The sequence below is a fragment of the Lepus europaeus genome, chromosome 14 (genome assembly GCF_033115175.1).
Source record: "Lepus europaeus isolate LE1 chromosome 14, mLepTim1.pri, whole genome shotgun sequence".
Classification (NCBI taxonomy): Eukaryota; Metazoa; Chordata; class Mammalia; order Lagomorpha; family Leporidae; genus Lepus; species Lepus europaeus.
Window position 1 is genome coordinate 89,523,271 of NC_084840.1, and position 15,459 is coordinate 89,538,729.

A 15,459-nucleotide genomic window follows, 5' to 3' on the forward strand; every position below is an offset into this window, starting at 1 on the left:
GTTAATGCTCTGATTAAGACACACACGTCCCACATCGGAATGCCTGGGTTCGAGTCCTGGCTCCGGCTCCAGACTCCACGTGCCTGCTAAGGCAGACCCTGGGAGGCAGCTGTGACACTGAAACGATTAGACGCCTGCCACCCATGTGCCACCTAGATTGAGTTCTTGGCTCCTGGCTTAGGCTGGCCCGGCCCAGCCAGGATGGTTGCAAGCATTTGGGGAATGAACTGTCTGTCTCTATGTGTCTTGCTCTGCTTCTCAAGTAAATAAAGTACACAGGGGCTGATGAGTAGATGTGAGAGAGCTGTTAGGATGTTGTTTAAACTGGTGGTTTAAGCCACTGTTTGGGACAGCCACCACGAGTCCCAGCTACTCCATGTTTCTTGCTCATGCACCCCTGAGAGGCAGCAGGTGGTGGCCTGAGTGTGTCAACTCCCACCACCCACATGGGAGCCAGGTTGATTTCTTGGCTCTTGGCTCTGGCCTGGGCCATCCCTGGGTGTTGCTGGCATTTGGGGGAGTGAACCAGCAGACAGAAGATCAGTCTCTTGTCTCTCTCTCCCTTTCACTCCCCCCACCCCCGGTCTTTCTCGCTCTCTCTGTTGCTCTGCCTTCCAAATAACTGAGTAACTTAACTTAAAAAAGCTGGTGGCATCATGGAGCAGGGTCTGAATGATATTTAGGAGATCAAATCAGCATCCTTTGACAATTAATGGTAAAGGTATGTGAAGAAACAAGGCAGGCTCCCAGGTGTGAGTAGCCAGGAGAATGGGAGGGGAGGGAGGTTGCCATTGCATGGACCTCTAAGAAATCTACCTGCTTGGGAAATTGCAGATTCGCTGTGGAAGCAGGTGAGACGATTGGCTTGTGTGTGGAGACCCGCATGCTGCTATCTTGGCTTTGAGGGTTTTCTGTACTAGCCCGGGTAGGGGTGTGCGGAGGGGCCATAGACTGAGCATAGATGGGAGTTTCCTTGGCAAGTTTGGAAAAGCAACAGAGTTGAAGATACCAGCAGGTAGAAGAAAAGTCCTGATGTCCCGTGGAAGGGAAGCCGTGAGGGCTTTTGGACTTTTTGTTTGTTTTTTTTTAATTTTTTTTTGACAGGCAGAGTGGACAGTGAGAGAGAGAGACAGAGAGAAAGGTCTTCCTTTTTGCCGTTGGTTCACCCTCCAATGGCCGCTGCGGTAGGCGCGCTGCTGCCGGCGCACCGCGCTGATCCGATGGCAGGAGCCAGGTGCCTCTCCTGGTCTCCCATGGGGTGCAGGGCCCAAGCACTTGGGCCATCCTCCACTGCACTCCCGGGCCACAGCACAGAGCTGGCCTGGAAGAGGGGCAACCAGGACAGGATCAGTGCCCCGACCGGGACTAGAACCCGGTGTGCCGGCGCTGCAAGGCGGAGGATTAGCCTATTGAGCCGCGGCACCGGCCTGTTTGTTTGTTTTTAATATAAAGAAATAAAGTCCTTATAATCACAAGTAATGTCTCAGTGAGAGACCCAAAAAGATCAGGGATTTGGTGTTACACTGGGAGGCGTGTGTTTGATATTTTAGTATGAAGCCTGGTTAGGGGTCGACATGACTGCAGACATCAGGGAGGCAAGAAGCTGGTGTTTTGGAGGGCGTTCCATACGGGTGCTGACATTACCCACGGTGCTGGCAGGAAGTAAGGCTCAGGAAGTGACTGGAGCCAGTGCTGAGGTCTTCCTTCTGCTAAAAAGTCATCACTAAAGTGGTGACTCAGCAGGATTTCTATAGATCCTAAAGCGCTGAGTCACTGCCTGAGAGTATTTAACTCTGCGGTAGGGGCAGAGAGCTTGGGCCATTTATGTTCCTGTCTTCACTTTGAGAATCTTGACACATTACCCTTATTTCCTTTTTTTTTTTTTTGGACAGGCAGAGTGGACAGTGAGAGAGAGAGACAGAGAGAAAGGTCTTCCTTTGCCGTTGGTTCACCCCCCAATGGCTGCTGCGGCTGGCGCACCGCGCCAGCCCCAAGGTTATTTCCTGATCACAGCCAAGTACGTCTGATCCGTGGTTTCTATCCAAGTGCAGTCCTTGTCCTGACACTCACCTGAGCTCCTCTGTGCCTTCACTGCCCTCCTTTTTTGCACTGAACGGGCCCCTGCCCTTTTAAATCCAAATGTATTAATAACAAGCAGGTGCAGACATCGGGCTTGGTTCGGGCTTCTGCTCCAGGCGTGCCAAGCATTTCCGTGTCGGAATCCCTATTGTTTTATTATCAATTACTTTTCTGGCTCTCCCATATTACAGTTAGGGCAATATATTAACTTGGAGGGGGTGCTGTGTGTTAGTAAGCTCCATTAGTCATTAAGTCCATCTCAGGGCATAAAAGGGATGTTATGGAGTGTTTATTATAAAAGACAGGGCTGAGAGCTGTTGGCTTAGACAACAAGAGAACGTTGCCAGTGCATTGGTGCCTGAGCACAGCGTAGGGAGAGGCGGGAGGTGGCAGCGGGCGAGCTCCCCTCTGGGAGCAGGTGTTTTTTCGGTCCAACAGTGGGTCCCAATTTCTGCCCCCTTCAGCTGTGCTCAGACTTTGCCCTGCACACGGAATTCACACCCTACTCTATTGTATCCACCTACAACGTGCCTGCCTTCTCTGGGAGAGAACCTCACTGTTTCCAAGGATCCCTCGCGACTCACCCATGTAGAAAGAAGAGATAAGCAAGAGAAAACCAGAGGCCCCACCCCCACCCCCACGCGCCCCGCCAGAGCTGTGAGAAGCTTGCAGATGTGAAGGGAATGCCAGGCATTTGGGACCTCTGTCTTTCTAATGTTTGAGTTCTGATTCCTCTGTGAAAAAACTGCTTTTTTTGCTTGGCCGCAGTTTTGTGGTCCCAGTTAACAGGTGACTTCCTTCGAAATCAGAGTTCATTTATCACCATTGATCATCCCCAGCCTTTACTAAATGCCTCGCTCAGTACGCAGGCTCAGTGTGCATGTGCCGGGTGATTTAAACGTGTGAGGCCTGTGCATGTTTTCAGATGCTTGAGGACCAACTGAAAATACACAGTGGAGCCAAGATCTTGAACATTCAAAAGGCATAGTTGACTTTGCATCCAAAGTCAAGTCCGGGTAAAAGGCTTTCTTTTATTAAAATCTAAAGATATTTAAAATTGAGCTTTTCCATGCTCTGGCTGTGCAACGGTGTTTTAGGCTTTTGTGGCTGCCCTTACTTGGGAATGGACTCAGATACTCTTTTAAGTGCGCTTCATTTAAAACATTAATATTTCTGCGACTGGCACTGTGGCATAGCAGGTTAGGCTGCTGCCTTCGATGTCAGCATCCCATGTGGGCACCAGTCGGGTCCTGGCTACTTAATTTCTGATCCAGCTCCCTGCTAATGGCCTGGGAAAGCAGCAGAAGATGGCCCAAGTGCTTGTGCCCCTGCACCTGTTGGGGAGACCCAGAAGAAGCTCCTGATTCCTGGCTTTGGCCTGGCTCAGCTTCACCCATCGTGACCATTTGGGGAGTGGATAGAAGATCTCTCCCCCCCCCCCCCAACTCTGACTTTAAAATAAATAATTCTTAAAAAAAAATCTCTTAATTTTCATTCCAAATGCATATGTTTATGGGATACGGTATGATGATTCAATACATATATACAATGTATAATGATCAAGTCAAGTTAGTTAGCACCCATCTCCTTCAACATCTTTAAAAGTTTTGCTTTAATACTCAATAATTGTGTGTATTTATAAAGCATAAATATTTCCAACTTTTGAGGGAACAACAGAGACTTTAAAAAGTAAACAGCAAGAGAAATCGATTTCTGAGAGAGAGTGAGCACTTGGCACAGCAGTTAAGGTACCATGTGAGATGCCCACATCCCCTAGTGGGGTGCCTGGGTTTGAGCCCAGACGTTTCTGTTTCCCATCCAGCTTCCTGCTGGTGTGTACCCTGCAAGGGCACAGGTACTTGGGTCCCTGCCACCCGTTTGAGAGGCTCAGATTGAGTTCCAGGCTCTTGGCTTTGGCCTGACCTAGCCCTGGCTGTTGCAGGCATCTTGGGAGTGAACCCGTGGATAGAAGATGAGTCTCTGTGTCTCTGCCCTACAAGTAATTTAAAAACAACACCAACACCACCAGCCCGCGCCTGGCCTCTTGGACAACTAGAAATGATCTCTACTTAGGAGGCAAGGTCGGGGACCTGTTTGCCGTCAGTCTTACAGGTTCACGTCAGGTGTAGAAATGTGTGTGTGGTGCTGTGTGTGGTAATCGATCTCTGTGATTCTTCCAGGTCCTGTAGGAGTGGGGCTGAATGAGCTGAAGCGGAAACTGCTGATCAGTGACACCCAGCACTACGGTGTGACCGTGCCCCGTGAGTTGTGCCCATTTTACAGGGCAAGAAACTGAGACTGAGCAGTTATGGGGCTTGCCCTGGATTGCACAGATCATTGGCAGGACATCTGTTTTCACAATACCTTACTCGTAGATTTTCATGGTGACTTTTAGCACACATACAACTTCACATTATTGTTTACAGATCTTTGAAATAGAAGTCTCACTATTCTGTTTCCCAAAATAAATGCTAATGTTTTCCAGAGTATGTCACCAACTTTAGGAGCACAATGACCAAACCACAGAGAGCCGACGGAGACGTCTTACGTTAGAAACTTTTCTTAATGACTTTTGGTAGGCACAGACTAGCAGATAGTGTTCAACAGGCCATATAGTTCAGATTTGGTCGGTGGCTTTTCAGGACACAGAATTAAATCTGTTTTTGTAAAAGCAGTTTTCGTAGGCATTCTTACAAATGAAATGTGATGCCTGAGACATTTTGATCTCCAGAATAAATGCCATTTGACTGCTTAATATGTTGATGTTAGAAAAAGCTGTCTGAAAGGCTAAATTGAAATGTTGGCTTTTTCAAGTGGTTTCGGTACTGTTTTTTTTTTTTTTTTTTTAAATCGTTTGTGCCCTTAGCAATGTTCTCTAGTTTGGGAAGAGTTCAACTTTAAAATCACCATATTCTGTTGCGTCCAGTTACTTCTTGTTACTACATTTTTTCCAAATTGTTGTTTGTAATCATTTTCAGCCCTAAGTTACACGACTGCTGGTTTGTAGCAGCAGAGATGAAAGTCAAGGAAAATGTGGAATTAGTTCCCTTTTTCCCTTCCCCCTTTAATTATTCACTTCTCTTACCAAAGCCCAGACGTGGTGTCCTCAGTAATTAGGACCGTTTGTGCAACAGTCGTTTGGCTTACAGGTGACCAGCAGTGAAGAGGAGAAACTTAGGAGACACAAGAGCAGATTACAAAGAGCAAAATGAGTTGATGCCTTCCCACTGTGTGCCCCTGTCTTCACTCACATGGCCCTGCCAGCAGAGGTGGCCGTGCAGGGGACACTGTGTCCACTTGGCAGGGAAGGAGACACGCACAGGCAGGAGTCTTTGACCCCTTCCGGGTTCTGTGGATGTTGGCTGCACTTGGATTCTTTTTAAATTATTTTTTAAAGATTTATTTATTTATTTGAGAGGCAGAGTTACAGAGAGAGAGAGAGAGAGAGAGAGGTCTTCCATCTGCTGGTTCACGCCCCAAATGGCTACAACTGCCAGCGCTGGGCCAATCCGAAGCGAGGAGCCAGGAGCTTCTTCCGGGCCTCCCCCGCGGGTGCAAGGCCCCAAGCACTTGGGCCATCTTCTACTGCTTTCCCAAACCATCAACAGGGAGCTGGATCTGAAGTGGAGCAGCTGAGACTGGAACCTGCACCCTTATGGGATGCCAGCGCTACAGAGGCTTAACCTGCTACACCACAGCGCCAGCCCCCAATTTGTACTTGAATTTAAACCAGGTTTCATGAAAGCGCATCTCATGCTCCTCCCCCTGTGTGAGCCAGCAGCCCTTTATGGTCACCCAGTTAGGAGTAGAAACATTTCTTTGGAAGGTGATAAATATCAAAAAGGCCAAGATGTGGATGTGGCCCTCTGGGGTGGCTCTGGTGTTCCTGACTTGGGCCAACTACTAAGATGACATGTGCTTCTGAAGTTGGAAATTTCCAGAAAGGTTGTTGGGTTGGTACTCTTCAAAGAAACCCCCCAAGTTAATCTTTTCATTCTGATTCAGGTTTCTCTTCCTCCCCTCCCCCTCCCCTCCCCTCCCTTCCCCCTCCCTTCTCCCTCCCCTCCCCCTCCCCCCCCTCTGCTTCTTGATTAACTGGTTGATTTTTCAAAAGAGAGGCACAAAGAGGTCATCCATCCACTGGTTCACTACCCAAATGCCTGCAACAGCCAGGGCTGTGCCAGGCTGAAGCCAAGAGCCAGGAGCTCCATCTGGGTTTCCCACAAGGGAGGCAGGGGCCTCTTCTACTGCCTAGGCACATTAGCAGGGAGCTGGATCGAAAGTGGAGCAGCTGGGACTTGAGCAAGTACTCCAGTGTAGGATACCAGCATTGCAAGCAGCGGTCTAATCCACTGTGCCATAACACCCGCTCTGCTTTTTCATTTTCTTAATCCTGTCTTTTCAGCCAGCTGCTGAAAGACTTAGAAATGCATGGGGTCCTGAGAAGATGCTCTAGCACCTCTGCAGAGGAGGGGACGAACAGCCCCTCCAGGTCCGTGCATCCAGGCAGGGAGCAGCTCTAGAGCCTGCCTCACAGCCTAGTGGACTAGGCGGGGGAGTCAGGATCAATAAATAGAGATAATCAGAGGCCAGTGTTGTGCTGCAGAGGTTAAGCCACCGCCTGCACCTCCGGCATTCCATGTGAACATGGGTTCTAGTCCCAGATGGTCCTGCTTCTGAACCTGGTTCCTGCTAATGCACCTGGGAAAGCAGTGGAAGATGGCCCAGGTGTTTGGGACTTTGCACCCATGTGGGAGACCCAGATGGAGTTCAGGTTCCTGACTTCAATCTGGCCCAACCCAGGACACTATGGCCATTTGGGGAGTGAACCAGGGGATGGAAGATCTCTTTCTCTCTCTCTCTTTCTGGGTTGTGTGTGTGTGTGTGTTTCCCTGTTTCTCTGTAACTCTGCCTTTCAAAGAAATTATAAATGAAGAAAATAAAGCTAATCAGCATGTGCTTTTTAAGGTAATAACCACTTTTATTTAATTGTCATAATAACCTTCAAAGTCATGAAGAAATTCAATGGAATTGTTAATCCATCTTCACATTCATGTAATTTTAATATCAGTGGGAAGTCTAAATTTTTGACACGGTCTTATATTTTTCTTTGTTGATTTGCTTTTGAACGGTTTAAAAATCCCATTTAAGAAAACCAAGTACATGTGGTGGTCTGTATTACAGTATTTTCTTCAGGCTTTTCTAAACTCTTCTGCATTTAATCACAGATACCACAAGAGCAAGAAGAAGCCAGGAGAGTGACGGCGTTGAGTACATTTTCATCTCCAAGCACCTGTTCGAGACAGACGTCCAAAACAACAAGTACGTGGAATCTTCTAGAAATCTTGGGCTTACTTTTAAGCACGTGCCTGTCTATCCAGTTATAGAAAGCCAAGGGTCCCCCTTCATTTGAGATGTGTTTTGATTATTGCAGAATTGAAACCGACTTGAAAAAATCATGGTAATCCAGGGAGTAATTGTGTCCCATCTTCATGTCTACTGTATATAACCTTGAGCTGCTGCTTCTCTGCTGCCCTGCGTGTGTCAGAATTAGTTACCAACATGCGGAGAGGTTGCCTGTATCTGACCTCTAGGCCACTACCCAAATCTAACCATATAATTTAGATAGAATTGTGTTTTAAAAACTAATGAGCCGGGCCAGCGCCACAGCTCACTAGGCTAATCCGCCACCTGTGACGTCGGCACCCCGGGTTCTAGTCCCAGTTGGGGCGCCGTAATCTGTCCCGGTTGCTCCTCTTCCAGTCTAGCTCTCAGCTGTGGTCCTGGAGTGCAGTGGAGGATGGCCCAAGTGCTTGGGTCCCTGTACCCGCATGGGAGACCAGGAGGAAGCACCTGGCTCCTGGCTTCGGATCGGCGCAGCACGCTGGCCATGGTGGCCACCTGGGTAGTGAACCAACGGCAAAGGAAGACCTTTCTCTCTGTCTCTCTCTCTCACTGTCTAACTCTGCCTGTCAAAAACAACAACAACAACTAATGAGCCACCAGGTCCTATATCCCAGAGTCTCCTACAGTACCCCTCTTCTCACATGGGCTCTTTCACACTTGGAAACACAGTTCCATTTTTGGTACTCGCCTGTGCTGTCTCCTCCAGCAAGCTCTTAAGTCCCCCTGTCCCCCCTTCTCCCCCCCGGTTTTCCATTTGCTTAAGCATGAATATTTTAGGATATCAGACGCAGCGTGTATTTTAGTGCAGGATTGTGGGATTTTATTGAAACATCGAAATGCTTTTTGCGCCCTTGGCGCAGCCGTTGTGTTTTTATAGCACGTAATTGGCTGTCCTTGTTCCATTAGCCACCACCCAGCTCCCGTGGCTCTGAGGGCCTGTGTGGCTCCTCGGTCACGTGCAGCGCAACTTCAGGAGTCTCTGTTGTCTGGCTTACTCCCTGTTTTATTACGTCGCATTAGTTCTGAAACGGGGGATGATGGAAAGCATAAGAGTGCCCCTGGACTGAAGTACTTTTCTTCTGCGTTAAGTGTAATCCAAGCAAGTGTTACTGATTTGGAAATATAAAATTGAAGATTTTTTTTAAGTTGACATTCTGAAGTACTTGGCTATATTTATTTTATTAAACATAATAAAAAAATAAATTGCATGTTCAGCCAAAATAGCTTTAACCTATGAATGATGCCTTGCCACCTATAATATTGTTTTAATTCACACAGGGCTCCAATGCATCTCTCGTTTTCTGTAGGTTCATTGAATACGGTGAATATAAAAACAACTACTATGGCACAAGCATAGACTCGGTGCGGTCTGTCCTTGCTAAGAACAAAGTTTGCTTGCTGGATGTTCAGCCCCATGTAAGTACGCAGTGACCTTGCCCTTGACATGTGTGACCTCGTGCATGTCACCGGCACACTTAATGTGTACCAAGTCTGCAGGCTGCGCATGTTTCAGCTTCTGTGTCACTTTGCCAGGATGATAAAAGCATTTAAAGGTACATGGAGACATCTTTGGTGACAAAAATGCCTGTCGGGTTATTAGCAAATGGGGGTGGAGAAGACACCCAAGACCTGTGTTTGGGTTTATAACTCTCGTTTGTGTTTGCTTTTGTCAAGTAAGGCGACTCTTAGATATTTCTGTGTGTTAGTTTTAGTTACTTATTTATTTTGAAAGGCAGAGTCATAGAGGGAGAGAAAGAGAGATCTTCCATCTACTGCTTCATTCCCCAAAAATCCACATTGGCTGGTCCAGGCTGAAACCAGAAACCCCTTCCAGGTCTCCCATAGTAGTGACAGGGACCCAAGTACACAAGCCATCTTTTGCTGCCTTGCCTGGAGCAGTAGCCGGGCGCTGGATTGGAAGTGGAGCAGCCAGGACTCCCCTGTGAGATGCCTGCATGGTTCATGATGTCCTAACCTGCTGAGCCACGATTGGGGGGGGGGGGGGGGGGGATAAAAATATTTTCAAATACAAGTTCAGCTCTCCAGCCTTTTTTTTTTAGGAGGTTTTTTTACAGGTAGTTATCAAGGACCCTCTGGGTAATAATATCAAAAGACTTACTGAGTCTAGGGAATTCTCTCCCACACACAGGAAGATGGAAGGAATACAAAGGGCCTGGTGAGGTGAGTGGAAGTCACAGAAACCTACTGTGTTTTCTATGAATAATAGAAGAGAGCGGCTTGGAGGCCCCAAACACAAAGTGATGGAGAGGACAGGGACAGTTCAGGACCCTGATTTGATCTGTGCACATTATATGCATTTTCTGCAATGTCACCTGTACCCCCTCACACTAAGGTAATTAAAAAGTATTTATTTTTAGTCTATTGACTGTTAATAAAAATTATGTTTAAGGAGGTGAAAATCCTAACTTAGGTGAGCTGAGCACCACACGTATCTAATTATCTATCATACCGTATGCCATTCTGGTATGTGCAGTTAATGGTTTAACCCATTAAGTACCAACTTTTCAGTTCTGCAATATTTAAGCAGCATACTATTTATTTCAGAGTTATCATAGTAGTAAATTTATTGCTCAATGTCAGTCTTTTTTTTTAATATTTATTTCATTTGGAAGGCAGAGTTACAGAGAGGCAGAGAGAGAGAGAGAGAGGGGTCTTCCATCTGCTGGTTCATTCCCTAGATGGCCAAAATGGCTGGAGCTGGACCAATCCGAAGCCAGGAGCTTTCTTCAGGGTCTCCCACGCGGGTTCAGGGGCCCAAGGACTTGGGCCATCTTCTGCTGCTTTCTCAGGCCATAGCAGAGAGCTGGATCAGAAGTGGAGCATTCAGGATTAGAACTGGTGCCCGTATGGGATGCTGGCACTACAGGTGGTGGCTTTAACCCTACGCCACAGCACCAGGCCCCTCAATGTCAGTCTTTATTGGAGTCCTGTGTCTACGACAATAGAACATACTCAGTAAAAGAATTTTCTCCTGAGCAAGCAAATCCGGTAACCATTGGTGTTATGAAGAAATGCAAGTGGTTTTCTCCCTTACAGACAGTGAAGCACCTAAGGACGCTCGAGTTCAAGCCCTATGTGATCTTTATAAAGCCTCCGTCCATAGAGCGATTGAGGGTGACGAGAAAGAACGCCAAGATCATCTCCAGCAGAGACGACCAGGCAGCTGCAAAGCCCTTTACGGTGAGTACAGGCACATGCTGCAAGGACGCACAGCTGTCCCGGGAAGTAGCCCACTGCCACCCGGCAAGGCTGTCACAGGTGAACGTGTGGTCCAAAACTCTGCAAAGTGTAGAATTGGATTTGGGTACATACTTCTTCAACAGTTGCATCATAATTGCATTTTGTGCTTCCGTGAATGGCTCTTCTGCTGTTAAGATCTTCCCTGCCAACTCCCCCAAATGCCTGTCCTACCTGGCGCTGGGCTGGGCCTCAGGCAGGATCTGAGAATTTGGTCTGGGTCTCCCATATGAGTAGCGGAGGACCCAAGTGCTTGAACCATCACCTGCTGCCTCTCCAGGTATACGTTAGCAAGAGGCTGGACTCAGCAGTGGAGCTGGGACTCAAACCCCAGCACTCAGGCATGGGATATAGGATGGACATGGCCCAGGCAGTGTCTTAACCACTGTGCCAGATGTCCACTCCGAGCTCTTCGTATTAAACTGACTCGAAAATATTTTGTCTGCTATTATGAATATTTTGTCTGCTACTATGAATATTTTGTCTGTTATGCATACATATTAGATTTTTGTAGGCCAAACATTTATATAAAAAGGCTAATTATTTTCAGACCAGTCTTACTTTTAAATCTAAAAAGACCAAAGTCAGTTACTTTTAACTCATTTGTAATATAGATGAAAATTGTTAATAGCGTGTCTTGTTATTTAATAACTTGCATTGATAATCATATTTGACACAATAAAAGTAAAAGCACCATTTGGGGTATAGGATACATCGATTAATATTAATATTCCACAATGAATATTACTGGAATTGGTGCCTGTGATGTGTTAATGACTAGAATGGCTTCTACACAGCCAATCAAAATACTTCCTGGCTTCAAAATGTGAACAGGAGGGCTCCTCAGACACTCGTAATGAGATTGGAAGGGTATGGCAACCACCCTCCGTAAATGCATCCAACTGGGAAAAGTAGCTTATGTTCTAAATTCCTTCCTATGAATAAGCATAAATAATGCAGCCAGGGACGGCATCAACACCAGTTCTTTTTCCCCATATCCCTGTAACACATAATGAGTTAGCGACTGCTCCTCTTAAATTCAGCATATGAGGAGGATTTTAGTTACAAGCTGATCAGAGAGGTAGTTACAGAATTGAGGGCCTGTGAAGAACTTGTGGTTAAAGAGGGTAATTTTTATTTCTGGCTGAGATGAAACACTGAACACTGAACAGAGCACCAGTAGATCAACCAGTTGTAGGATGTTTGCATGGCTGGGAAGTGATGTCATTGCCTGGTTAACTGATTTTTTTTGTTCCAATACTTCCTTTTGTAGGAAGAAGACTTTCAAGAAATGATCAAATCTGCACAGATAATGGAAAGCCAATATGGCCATCTTTTTGACAAAATTATAATAAATGATGACCTCACCACGGCCTTTAATGAGCTAAAAACAACTTTTGACAAATTAGAGACAGATACCCATTGGGTCCCTGTGAGCTGGCTGCATTCATAACTTAGGAAAATCCCCATAATCGGTTTTTTAATTGAGTGCATGGTTAAATCAGTTACCGTTTTGGTGGTAGGGTTTTTTTTTTTAATCTGTGTCACTGTCATAGCTGTACAATCTGGGTTAAAACTGAATGCCGGTTTTGTGTCTATCTTTTACATGCTTATTTGAAACACAGTGTGTGAGTCTTAAGAGTCAAAATCAGAATTTGCACAGTACTGTATTCCGAGCAAAACTCTGAAACCTTCTTGTAGTCTGTAGAACTCTGTCTGGGCTAGATTTTTTTTTTCCTTTTAAAGAGATGTAGCTGGAGACTTAAGATAATACGGGACTTCAGTGCTTTATCTGGGCTCAGAGATGGGCACCACCATGCAGTCTGCACGTTAAGCCCTGGAAGACTTACCTGAGTGGCCTCGGGCAGCTCCAGACAGACGCAGAAGCTTTGCTGCTCTCCACGTGACTCAGTCGGGGCTGGCAGGAAGGCAGAGGCCTCGCATAGGTCCCCCAGTGCTTCATACACAGCACGTTCACAGTGTGTGCATTTTGAAGGAGTCACCAAACGTTGACCTTGAGTGAGTGGCCTCGGCTTAGTAGCTTGGGAAGTCCTGATGAGTACATACCAGCAAATATGCAATAAGGGAAAATAGATTTTTTAAAAAAATCATTGTGTATGCAACTAAAAACCCTTCCTTAAGGCTTAGGAAGCCTTAGGAAGAACGATGGGTACTTTGGGGCAAGAGATGATGACATGGGACATTTTCATTTGTAAATGCTCATGAGACCCTTTCTGGAGCCCCCAAAGTGGGTTTTTAACTGACTTTGAATTTTCCCAGTAAATCAGAAGAACGTGATTCCCATTCTGAAACATACAATATGGCTAAAGAAAATGTCATCACTTTTCAAATACGTACTATGGATCACCATACATTTAAATTTTAGTAAGATCCTGGAAAACTGTTCATGTAACATTAACTTTTTTCTCACCAAAGCGATCGTTAACACCAATGAGACACCATTGTAACGTTGGCTTTTGTTAGTCAGAAGTTCAAGAAAGACTCTTAGGTGGTAAACATCAAGATCTCTTGTTTTCTTTGATACTACTGATCTTCAGCAAGCTAATCTGATAGTTTAAAATATCAGAAATATCCATATGCTCTTTAAGAGAATTCATGCTGCCAACAGGAGAGCATTGCATCTGTGACTTTTAAACAGAAAAAAGATTATTTTTGATGATCTGTAAAGAGAGCTTAAATGTCATGTTTAAAGAAAAATAGAATGTAGTGAAATTTTATATATTTATGAACTATTTGAAAGGCATATTTTTTTAATTTTCAGACGGGCTATTCATAAAACAAATTGATTATATGTAAAGATGTCATAATTTAAAATACTAGTTTTATAACTCGAAGTCAGCATTCCATGTAAATACTTGCCTTGCACAGACAGAGCCACAAGTGCATTCGGTACTTGGTAGTTATGACTCGATGTATGGAGACCTGCCAGCTCACCTACGACAAACACATTCAGAAACTCCCCCTGTGGCCTGAGATGCATTCTCAGGAATATCACCAGGTGATCAGAGCAAATGTTACTTAACCACAGCATCCAAATAATGAGTTCTAAGTTTATGAGCAACAGTAGTTTAGTTTCAAAAACAGCAAGTGAGGAGGAAGGTCATCAAACCTTGACTATGAAGCTATCGAATTGTACAGCAGATCTAAGAAAAGCACATGTCTTTGTTTGGGATGGAACATTTCAGTTCTTGAACTCAGATGAGAATTTCCTATAGAGCAAGAACTTCCTGTACAAAGAATGGGGGTGCATGCAGCGAGTGAATGATTTTGGCAATCCACTGAGTAATGTAGGCAGTCCAGACTCTTTCTCCTTAAACATCGACCATCGACAGTGATTTTCTTTTGAAAATTTTCACTTGCAGATAATCGCTTTGGTTCTTTCCTTGGAGGCTAGAGAAGTGGGACGGTACTGGAACCTGTCCTTTTTGGTAGTACTGGTGGTGGTGGTTGTGGTGGTGATGGGGTTTTGCCAAAATGTGACGATCCAGGCCTCCTCCCTTTTTTTTTTTTTTTTGTTTGTTTAAGAACAGATCTAGAGAACAATATTTTCTTAAATAATAAAGAGAAAGCACTTTGGCAGTTTGAGAAATCAGGTAGTAGACATAGCTTTATCCATGGTGTTCACATATGGCCATCTTCATGTCTGCAGAGAGATTTCATTAAAATTTAGTGTGGCCTGGCCAGACCTGAGGGCCTGCTGATAACCAAAGCAGAGGCCCCAGAACCGGTACTTCCTTCCCATGGCTCTCTTCTCTGACATGGAGATCAGCAGTGTGCCCTCTGCCCCAGCAGCAAGCTCCCAAGGCAGAGTGGCAGCCACTATTTGAGAAAAACAGGGGTGCTGGCTTTCGTAAGCCATGTAATGAAAACTGAGAACCAAGAAGGAAATTTTGTGCTCCCGTGACTTGACAAATTAGAATTGGTGAAAAACAAATAAAAAGTGGAAATTGAACTTTATGATTTTTTTTAACCATGACTTGACTAAGCAATATGGGAGTTCTTTCTTGGAATCTCCTGAGAGTGTGGAATGATTGAAATGTGTCAAAAGTGTAATAACTCACAATTGACAAGTATGTAAACTTCTCAGAATTACAAAACATGTTGTTAAAGTCTTCCTGAAGATACAGATTTTTATTATTTATTTCCTTTTTGAGTAGTGAGGATTTATAAGTAAATGTAATGGAAAACCTTTGATCTTAATAAAGTATCTTGGAACGATATATGTACTTAATTATTTTTCCACTCGTTATTCCATTCTATTACACTGTTAATTTGTTCGGTTACACTATTTGCTGTGACAGAGCAACTTTGCCTTTGTACTGCGGTAGGAAGTGATTCATTTGAACTTGCCATGATGAAAACTGAATTTCCTGTTTCATTTCCTGTCACACACTTCTGGCATCAAGGTCACTGGAGACACAGAGCTCGCCAGCCTTCCTCTTCCCCCATACAGTACAGTGTTGGAGCGTGTGGAGAAACACAGTGGGATGGTCCTGACCAGCCCTGAGGGGGATACCCCTGCACCCTCTGCACCTTCAGGAGTCATTGTGCTGCACAACCCTCATCCTTATAAGTTGCAGATGGGCAACACCAAACTTCTCATCCACAAACACGTGAGAACAGACTCCACTGCTTCTGCAAGCAAACTAATTAATACAGGTCTTGTAGCAGTTAAGAGCATGGGATGTGGGGGTG

The 15,459-nt window shown here is 45.4% G+C and overlaps 1 protein-coding gene across 2 annotated transcripts in view; it reads left to right on the top strand.

Moving 5' to 3' along the window:
* Positions 1-14,971, top strand: part of MPP7 (MAGUK p55 scaffold protein 7) — a 237,256-nt gene extending 222,285 nt beyond the window's left edge. For both annotated transcript variants that reach the window (XM_062211103.1, XM_062211104.1), the window contains 5 exons: positions 4,260-4,340; positions 7,308-7,401; positions 8,793-8,901; positions 10,543-10,686; positions 12,017-14,971. In XM_062211103.1, coding sequence (XP_062067087.1) covers positions 4,260-4,340; positions 7,308-7,401; positions 8,793-8,901; positions 10,543-10,686; positions 12,017-12,196 — 608 coding nt within the window. In that variant the 3' untranslated portion in view covers positions 12,197-14,971. The remainder of the gene's footprint in view (positions 1-4,259; positions 4,341-7,307; positions 7,402-8,792; positions 8,902-10,542; positions 10,687-12,016) is intronic.
* Positions 14,972-15,459: the final 488 nt, after the last annotated feature.